The 9,765-nt window shown below is 61.0% G+C and overlaps 3 protein-coding genes across 3 annotated transcripts; all 3 read left to right on the plus strand.

Moving 5' to 3' along the window:
• Nucleotides 1-521: 521 nt before the first annotated feature.
• LDBPK_331160 (hypothetical protein, conserved) lies at nt 522-3,407 on the plus strand (the record flags this gene model as incomplete). Its single annotated transcript, XM_003863892.1, has 1 exon — nt 522-3,407. One exon carries the CDS (start codon nt 522-524, stop codon nt 3,405-3,407), a length of 2,886 nt encoding a protein of 961 aa, XP_003863940.1.
• Nucleotides 3,408-4,835: 1,428 nt separating this feature from the next.
• Nucleotides 4,836-7,121, plus strand: LDBPK_331170 (hypothetical protein, conserved; the record flags this gene model as incomplete). The annotated part of the gene is made up of 1 exon (XM_003863893.1): nt 4,836-7,121. The coding sequence occupies one exon, from the start codon at nt 4,836-4,838 to the stop codon at nt 7,119-7,121; it is 2,286 nt and encodes a 761-aa protein (XP_003863941.1).
• Nucleotides 7,122-8,075: 954 nt separating this feature from the next.
• On the plus strand, nt 8,076-9,077 carry LDBPK_331180 (hypothetical protein, conserved; the record flags this gene model as incomplete). Its single annotated transcript, XM_003863894.1, has 1 exon — nt 8,076-9,077. The coding sequence occupies one exon, from the start codon at nt 8,076-8,078 to the stop codon at nt 9,075-9,077; it is 1,002 nt and encodes a 333-aa protein (XP_003863942.1).
• Between the last annotated feature and the right edge of the window lie 688 nt (nt 9,078-9,765).

A 9,765-nucleotide genomic window follows, 5' to 3' on the forward strand; every position in this document is an offset into this window, starting at 1 on the left:
CCCCAGAGCACGGAAGCCAAAAGGGAGCACAGGTGGCCTCAGCTGCTTTTCTCCTTTCGTTTCTTCTCACATTGCTTATCCGGCTGCCGCGGCAAGCTGCTTCTGCTTCTCGGACTGCTCCCAGCACTGTCTCCTCGCACAAACCAAAGCGAGGAGCGCTGCACCTCAGTGCCGCACACACCCCGTCAGAAGCGCTGTATCCGACAGAGCGAGTCTCTCTCGGTTTGGGGGGGAGGGTTCTTTCCCTGGCCACACCCCCACCCCCACACACACACACATACAGAGAACGAGCACTTTCGAAGCTTCTGTGACGCAGAAGCGCGGTCGCCGGCTGTTCATCCTCGCTTGAGCCAGAGGGACGTTGGTGGCGAGCCAGAGGTGGAGACCAAGTCTCCTGAGCCTTGTTGGCGCACGCTTGAAAGGGCGAGGCGCTCCAGTGCATCTTTGCATCCCGCTTGTGCTTCTTTTCCTCCCACCATTTCTCCCTTCATCTCAGGGCGGGTGATGTGGACGTCGCTGCGATGAAGAGCGCGTCACCGGGTCCAGATAGGTCCCCTGCAGCCTCACTGTCGAATGCATCGACGCCGGCCGTTGCTGGCAGCACTGCTGGCACATCGAGGCCGTCAGCGTCACATGAGATACAGACAGAGCCGCGGTACATAAGGCTCCCAGACGCACTCTACGCCCTGCGCCGCCGCTACCCCTCTGTTACGGAAAGCGTTTTTCTCGAATGCACGCGCTGCCATCAGTGGGTGGCGGTGCCCGTTTTGCGTGAAATTCCGAACGAAATAGCCACTGCTGCCGTGTCGCGCAGTGCGCTGGGATTGGATTCGATAAGCGTCCGCACAGGCTACAGCGGTCCGCTACATCATACGCATCAAGACGCCTTGCGCCGACGTGAGGAGCTCGCGAATGACGCCGCCGTCCCGCAGTGGCGGTCAAGGCGACTCCAGGAGAAGCACAGCCACCTCTCGAGAGGCGACGCCAACCACAACGGCGAAGCGCATGGTGACGTCAGTAGGGCGGCGACAGCGACCCCTCAGCAGGCCTTCTTCGAGTCCATCCTGCAACACCTGCGATGCAGCCGGCGCCCGTCACAGGAGGGTGCGGAGGACTCGGCGATGGAAGCTTCTGAGAGCGCGCGCCAGAGGAGTCGACGGCACACGCCTCTCTACATTCCGAACCCTGATACGTTCATTTGCGCCGGGTGGCAGTGCGCCTGGGACGCGGACGCGCTTGCCGACCTTCGGCGAGACTGGCTGCAGACCATCTATCGCGCTCTTCCGATGCCTCCCGTTTGCGAAGAGAGCATGGCCCTCTCCTCTGGCGCCTCCTCCTCCTCCCCCTCCCTCCCAACCTCCCCGGCTGTCTCTTTCGTAGAGGCGCTGCGGCAGCGAAAGGCAGCGCTGAACGAGACCCTCGCACTGGAGCTCGATGTGGGGCGGAGCCGACGCTGGGGACGCGGCGTTGGCCAGCGGGCGGGCCGCTCTGAACACAACTTGGAGATCCAGGATAGCCTGCCGGCTCTCTCGCTGCCCGGCTGCGCCGCGGAGAGTGACACGGAGCTCTCTCGGATGCAGGGGTCGTGGGTGAGGGCGGCCGCTCTGCACCTGCTCCGAAACAGCGGCAGCGCTGCTGAAGGCTGCCTTGTGACACCCGTTGCCGGGGACGACGAAGAGGCCGAAACGCCGCACCACCGTCATTCCAGCGTGGAGGAAGACAGCCAGGAGAACGTGCTCTCCGCGTACTGCTGGGCGGTGTGCGACGCATGTGGCAAGCTCCGTCGCGTCGCGCAGCCCTTCCCTGGTGGTGCCCCCTTTGTGTGCGCCATGGCGGTGACAACGTCCTCGTCCTGTCGCGCAGCCCGCGGCAGCAACGCTCCGCATTGTGAAGCAGCACCTGGACTTGACCAGGCATGCACTGTGTCGGAGGTGGAAGGGCTTCTGCAGTGCAACATGAAGCTGTGCGAGGCAGAACTCATCTACGCCGCCCTATCATCCCCTTTCCTGCCGTACCCTCTCAGGGCACAGCTGTCCGCGCTCGGCCGGCGACAGACCTGTTTCAAGGATCCGCCGGAGCCGGCGAAGCGACTGAGCAGGGCTGATGTGTCGCGCGTTTTGCTTTCTGAGCCGCTACTGCGGACGATCCAGTCCAGCGTACGGGAGTCCGTGACGAAGGGGGACTTCCACCCCACCGCCTACCAGAGACGCCGCGGCTCCGGCGCCGCAGCCACCGCCACCCCGGCCCCGGTGAAGCCGCGTTGCAAGGCCTCAACATCGGAACTCGACGACGCTGATGCCCAGCTGGCAGAGGAGGAGCTCTTTCTTTACCGCTCACTCCCCATATTGCGCGAGCTTGCCCGCTCCATCAAGGCGCGGAGCATCAGCGCCTTTGTGCGGCAGCTGCAGCTCACACCCGCGCAGATCCAGGCGAAGCGTGAGGCGGTGATGCTGACCTCCTTCCTCAGTAATCACCAGCACACGCCCACGACAGGCAGCGACAGCGGTACCGAAAAACGGAAACCCGCGGCGGTGATCGCCACAACGAGCGAAGCGGAGAGGACGAGCGCGGAAGTGAAGGTAGAGGAAGGCGACACGTCGAGCACCGAGCCTGCGGAGCGCTTGCCACCGCGGCCAACCCGCACGCGGACGAGAGCACCACCAGCGGTGCAAGAGAATGCGCCAGCGCCGGCAGTGGTGAAGAAGGAACCTATGAAAATGCAAGCTGCCAGCGGCAGCGACATTGCCACGCCTCAACCGGTGGGGGAGCCGACACCAGCCTGGACAAGAGGGAAGCCACCCCAAGAAGCAGGACCGCGGGCTTCGGAACGCCAGGAAGGTCTCGCATATGAAGCTGCGCCGCAGCAGCCCGCCCTTGGTGCCCCTCGAAAGCGCGGACGAACGCCTCGCCAGAGGCCAGGAGAGCCCTCAAGGCCGGTAGTCCCTGGGTCCCAGGCAACCGCGGAGGCGACGGGAGTCGTTACAGGTGTCGGCACGGCATCCCTTCGCCGTCGCCGGCAGCGCTGCGAGAACGTGCCAGTGAAAGAGGCAAAGACAGCAAAGAGTAGTGTGGCCACTGCAGGCAAGGCGGAGACAGTGGGAAACGTCGCAAGATCACCAGCATCACCGCGGCGTGGGCGACCGCATGGGCGGCCACCAGGAAGCGGCTCAGCAAGGCGGAAGCGCAGCCAAGGTGCCCACGACGAGGACGCGGAAGCGAAGGCTGAGAATGGCAACAAGTGGGAGGTGGTGCATTGGGTTCAGTGTGACCTGTGCAGCAAGTGGCGCATCGTGCCGCACCGCGTGCCGGCCAAAGTTAAGTTCTGGGAGTGCAAGATGCGCTATGACGAGCAGCGCGGCCGGGCGACCACCTGCGACGACCCAGACGACGCCGAGCTCGCCGCGTGAGGCAATGGAACCGCTCACCCGCACGGAGTTGTGTGACGTTATAACCTGCCGCGGCGGTCGCTGTACACCCCAACACTCACCTATAACCCATCTGAAAAACAAGCAGAGAAGAGTGGCGTGCACAAGCAAAAAAAAAAACGCAAGAGTAAGCGGCTTCCATCGCGGGTGTGTTGGCCTCTGGCCGCGATGTAACGCGCTGGAGCAGCACCGTTTTTTCGCCGCTGCTGTAGAATTACGCGTGGCAGCGAAGATTTCGTCGCAATACGCTTTGCACCAACGCGCCACGCGGATTTGTTGTTTCCTTTTCTGTGGTGTGCCTCTGCGCCTCGCCCCCCCCTCTGTGCATGTTTCATCCACTCCCTCCCTCTTCCTTTACTACGCTTTTCACACGGGCCGATGGCGGGACGCCTCCCCCATTCCACCCCGCACACCAACTGTACTCCTCTTGTCGCTTCCTCTACCTCTTGGATTGCGCGTGTGGTGATGCACCTGTCACATTTCATTGTGTTTCTGCGACTCCCATCACTGTCCATTCGCCTCCCTTCGCCTACACACACACACACACACAAAGGTTACTTGATATGAACTCCGCCCTCGTCGCTGTTCTCTCATCCTCCCCCCCCCCCTCTCTCCCTGACGCTTCCACCCTTTTCTCGCCCTCTCTGCGCGCGCGTTGTTGTTGCTGTGGCCGTTTATTACTATCATTTCTTTGTTGTTGTTCTATAGTGGATTGCTGCAGCGTAGGAGTCGTGTTCTCTTTTCCCTACACCTCCCTCTTCGAAACACACACACACAAGCACCGCCACTCCTTGACGCCGTCTTTTCACACGTGCCACGGGGTGACCGGTGTGGCTTCCCCTCTCCTTCTGTTGTCTCCTCTCTCTATCTGTATCTGCATCCGTGTCACTGCCCTGCTGACCCTCTCCCGCCCCCGTCTCGTCCCTACCCCCTCTTTTTGGCCCTCACACCTTTCCTTTTTTATTTTTGTATCACCGCTCCTCCTCGCTGAACCTCCCTCTTTTCGGTTTCCGGTTCTTGTAAGAAAGGGGGTGTTGCTCAACACCTGCTTTTCAACGAAGCGGTCCACTGAACGGGGCTTGAAGCAGGACAAGGACGATTGGCCAAGCGGCGACAGGAGAAGGCTGAGTGGAGACGGAAGAGAGAGGGAGTTGTAGTACGTGTCCTCCATTGCTCTACTTCTCTCGGTGTTTGTTCTTGAGTTCATTTGTGTGCGACATTTTCTGCCGCTTTTGTGTTCGTGTTTGTGTGTCTGGTGTGTTCCTTCTCCAACTAGCAGCGACAGCAGGTTAGCCTGCATAGTGCTTCGGGTGTAAAGCACATCATCGTACGTTTTGTAGAGGCATGTCTTCGAATCCTGGTGCAATCGCCGAAAAGGGGACGAGCGCCTCTACTGAGGGAGCATACATTATGTGCTTCGCCTGCTCGCGCTGCGAGTACCCTATCTGCGACAGCAGCACGCTGCTTCTCCGCAAGGTGCGTCAGGGGCCGAGTGAGTACGCCTTTCACTACAACCTGGACGGGCTACTCGACCTCGAGGATGTGCAAGTGCCATGCTATAGCGCGGTTGAGGTCGTACACACTTCGGCAGTAGTATCCGAGTCTCTCATGAAGTTTCCAATGCCGCCTGCCGCGCTGGTGGTGGCCCTCGAGTCCATCGTGCAATCTCGCAAACACTGGATCCAGCAGCGTCAGAGCATGAATGCCCGACTGCACGAGCGCGGCGTCGCGGCGCTGCCCGCAACAAGCGCGGAAACCTCGATAGAAGCGGTCACAAGCGGCACGGCCTCGTCAGTTGAGGGCGCGCGGTCCACGCCTTCTGACGTGAGCAGGGGTGCAGACGCCGCCCCGGTGGCTGCAGCCACCACAGCAGCGAGCAGCGCTCCCATTGTGCGTCGCTACGGGGACACGGCAGAGAGCCGTATCGACCTTGTGTGCGTCAAGGACAGCGTGCTCGCGGGCGGGGTGCAGGAGTGCACGAAGGACCGCAGTGCAGTGGCCACCACCGTAGTCAGCCCGGAGGACCAGGGCGCTGAAGATGGAGCAGAATCTGCCGCCCATCGCGAGGACGGAGAAGTAGTGAGATCGGCCTTGGCGACTGCGCCAGCGGTAATCCGCGACGCGAGCTTCGCCAACATCCAGGCAGACGTCATGAAGGCGGCCACTGCCGCCGCTGCCGAGACGAGTTGGACCTCACCTGGCAACTTTCGCCTCCGTGAAGCATTCATCGACGTGAGCCGCTCGACACTGTCATCACGCGCGCCATGGTTCCAGGACTACAAATGCATGAGCCGGGTGCAATGCCCAGACTGTCACCAACCGCTAGGCTTTGTGTTCTGCGTCTCGGACTCAAAAAAACAGCAGCAGCAGCAGCGCTCCTCAAGTGAAGCCGCGGGGCCGCTTGAGGCGACGCTGCAGACGCAGGGGGTGAAGCGTCCAGCCACGTCGGAGGCAGATGAGACGGGCAGCATCGACGACACTGGCACCCCACCAGACGCCGTCGCTGTCCAACGCAGTAGCGCTGACCCAGCCACCGCCCCAGTGACAGAAGTAACGCAGCTGCCACATGCGAAGAAGACACGAAATGAAAAAGATGCACAGGCAGCGGCGTCGGCCAGTACGCGGCAAACGTGGCAGGAGGCGCGGCTCCACCGGCAACGCAACGGCGCTGAAGAATGCCAGGGAAGAGGTGGCAATGAGGCGGAGGACAGGGGGGACGGGGTGCAAGGCGGCGCGGACGAGGCTGACGAAGACGACGCGGAGGCAGCCCCCGATCGATTTGTCGGACTCGAACTGAAGCGCATTGTCCAGCGCCAATGGACACTGAGCATCTTTCACGAACGCTACAGCAAGTCGCGTCAGCTGCAAACGTTTCGGGAGCTTTTTCCCGAAGCCGAGGAGCTGCAGAGCTTGTACAGCCGCCTGCTGGGCCTCCGCACCCAGACGGAGCTTTACAGCAGTCTGCTACGCCGACACAAGGAGCAGAACGATGTTCAGATGGCACTCTTGATGAGCAACAAGGATCGCATGCACACGTACGATGAGAAGGTCAAGACAATGCAGCAGATCATTGAGGCGCAGCGGGCACAGATCGCCATGCAGACGCGGCAGATTCGAAACCAGGAGGAGCTCGTGCAGAGCCACCGGCGGCAGTTTGCCACACAGAAGCGGCAGATGGATGTAGAGCAGCTCCTGCTCGTGCAGCAGAGCAAAACGATCGAGTCGCAGAAGGAGCAGTTACGCTTGCTGAAGAACCACTTCCAGGCGACACGGCCTGAGGTTTTGCTGGACGCGCGGCTGAGAGGCAGTCCTTGCCCACCGCCTTTGCTGAACCGCGGCCCACCCAGTGGCACCGGCGGTGTCGAATCGTGGCAGTCTGGCGACGCGACTGCGCCGCTTCGACGGCTTTCCGCGAGAAATCGGTACCGCGAAGAGGCAGAGCACGATTGGACTGACGCAGAGGAGGAGGAGGCGGAGGAGGGGGGTGGAGAGGGCGATGAGCGGATTCAAAAGACTGTGGCGCCGTCGGCGAGCCTCTCTGTCGCGCCTTTGGAGACACCGCCGGCGCACCTCTGCGGCGTGCCCACATCCTCCGCGTCTCGCCACGGAGTCACTCCCTCCGAAAGCGACCAGGCATTGGCTCGCGCATCGCTTCCGCTTTCCTCGTTCGGTTCCGAAAGAGGAAAAACAACGTAGTGCAGGCCTGCTGGCAAGCGTTTGCGGTTGCGATGGATGTGTGTGTGTGTGTGTGTGTGCCACGCTCGTTCTCGCCTCAGCGGCGCCTCTCTGCGTCCGATCTAGCCCTCCGTTCTCCCACTATTTAGTGTGCACGACGCCCTCTCCCGCTGCATACAGAGAGCGACACCTTGCAGAAATGAAAAATGGTCACGGTAAGCGCAGTGAAGCACGCACGGGGCGACGCGGCACACACATACACGCGTGCACATCACGCAGGATGTCGCCGATGCCCATGCAACTCTCCTGTCTTTCACTTCGTGATGTCTCTCTTTCCCGTCAAGTCGCTAAATAGTTCTTTCCACGCCCTCCATCTAACGCGGTGAGGCCAGAGCACGCGGGAGAGGTATCCTCGCAACGCACACATGGGCGGCTCAGCAACGTCGCCGTTGCGGCACTTGCATGCGGCGTGCTCTGTGCGCCGTTGTGATCCATCGAAGCGAATGAAGCGCATCACGCCCAACATGAAACAAGAGAACGAGCTAGACACGCCCTTTCCCATCGCATCTCATCCCCTACTCCGCCTTCCCCTTTACGCATATCCCTCCCTCTCTTCCCCGCCACGTCACCCCGAGTCTGTGGCGCCCTCTAGCTGTGTGTGTGTGTGTGTGTTCGCGCATACGCATTCGTGGCCACCAACCACCTCCTCCACCCCCCCCCCTCTCTCTTACTCTAACTGGAATCAACTTTGCGGGGGCTGCCCATCTCGGCCACCACCACCCCTTTCAACACGAAATTCTTTTCTTGTGGCTGTTCGCTTCTGTAGGTGAAAGGCGTACTCTTTGGCGGCGCCACACTACCCCGCACGTGGCTCTTAATCGGCTGCTGCACAGCGTGTCTTGTGGAGCAGTTTCCAGGGGCTGGGCAGCGCACGCTTCCCTCCTTGTTTTCCTGTCGCATAGAAGAATAGTAAAAATGAGCGCTCCTGGAACCAACTCGTCTGCCTCTGTGAAGGCGTCAAGTCCTATCGTGCACCGAGATCGCAGAGGGGCGTCAGCGGGCGATGGCAAACCACTTTCCGCAAATGATCCGCCGCAGCAATCGGCGGCGTTTGGGTCTGTCTCGCCGCTGCCGCCGAAGCTGAGCACTGCAGCTTCTGCTGCCACAACCGCTTCGGCACCCGCCTCGCCGTCTCCTGAAATGGACAACCTGGAGTGTCAGTCGAAGGACTTCCTCATCCAACGCGTGCAAGCGCTGGAGCGGCAGCTGAAGATACGCAACAGCGACTGCGCGCGCCTGCTAGAGGAGCGCCAGCAACTGCTTCCGCTCAAAGAGAAGTGCGAGTCGCAGAGAGAGATGATATTGGCGCTGCGCGATCAACTGAACTTGGCACAGGCACAACACGAGTCCGTCATCGACGCATTGGAGGAGATGAAGCGCCAGCAGCGCGACAAAGAGCACCGCGAGCGCGTGGCCCACGCTGAGCGAGTCATCTATGGCGCTAGTGCCGCCCCGAAGGCTACAGCTGGCGGCACGAGTAGGCCCGAAACCTCTAGCTCGCCCGCCAGCAACGCGGCGCCCAGCTACAAGCCCGCTTCGGCGCTGAGAGCCAACAACCCGGCGCGGCGTGCTCCTGGGGGGACGGTGGTAAACACCTCGTCCGGGCCACAAATAATTTACGACAGCTCCGATATCTCCTCCGTTGGCTTCACCAAGAATGCAAAGCTGCCGTACGACTTCCTGGGTGGGCCTGGAGCGCAGCTACAATATCTCGCTCCGTCCCGCGGAAGCGCGGGCAAGGAGGCTGGAGAGCAGCCGGAAGGCGGCTTTGACGCTTCGGATGATGCGCAGGTGCGCCGCACCATGGCGGCGGCGGCGGAGGCGATTGAGTTGGATGCCAAGCACGCAGAGATGGAGGAAAAGGAGCACAGGGCACTACTGGAGCGCCTAAAGGCGCTGCGTGAAGGACACAAGTAATGGACGCCACCACCCACTTCCTCTCGCTCCCAACCGCTAGAGGATCCAGCAGCACCTCCGTCAACCCACCCTTCCCCTTGCAGCAATCAAGCAGGAGAAGCCCACCACAGCCCGCTGTGCTTTCGGTGTTCAGGGCGAGTACACCCACACTCATGACGTTAGTCGGCTTAGCTGTACCTGATTGTCTGCTGCCTCGCTTTTAGGCAACGGAAGTGACAAAAGAAAGAGGAGAGAGTCGATAGACTGTGTACAACAGGGGATTATGGAAAGGTGAAAGGGAGTGGTGCAAGCTGAGCGCCCCACATCTTCGAAGCGCTTCGCCATTTCGTTTTGTTGCTCGCAGCAGTTGCCGCCCTGGTGTCTCTCTCTATGCCCCTGCGCTCTTTCTTCGTTCTTCCACCTCTTCTCCTTCGCCCGCTTCATCAAATCCCTTGTGCGCGATGAGCTCGTAGCTATAAGATTCTTATACCGTTTTTTTTTTCCGGCTCTTGTTGTGGTTGCCTTTCCCTCTTATTTAGGTTTTGCTAGTGCTTCGCTCGTCGTTGTTGCCCTGATGGGGAGGAAGAGGCCTCGCGGCGTGGCATCTTGATTCCGTACCTCCCACTCTCTCTCGGTGGGAAGAAGCCATGCACTATCCCCTCCCCTATCCCCTGCCAAATGCCGAGCCACCTCTGGCGCTGGCAGGGCG

This window comes from Leishmania donovani, chromosome 33 (assembly GCF_000227135.1).
Source record: "Leishmania donovani BPK282A1 complete genome, chromosome 33".
In the NCBI taxonomy this organism is placed as follows: domain Eukaryota; phylum Euglenozoa; class Kinetoplastea; order Trypanosomatida; family Trypanosomatidae; genus Leishmania; species Leishmania donovani.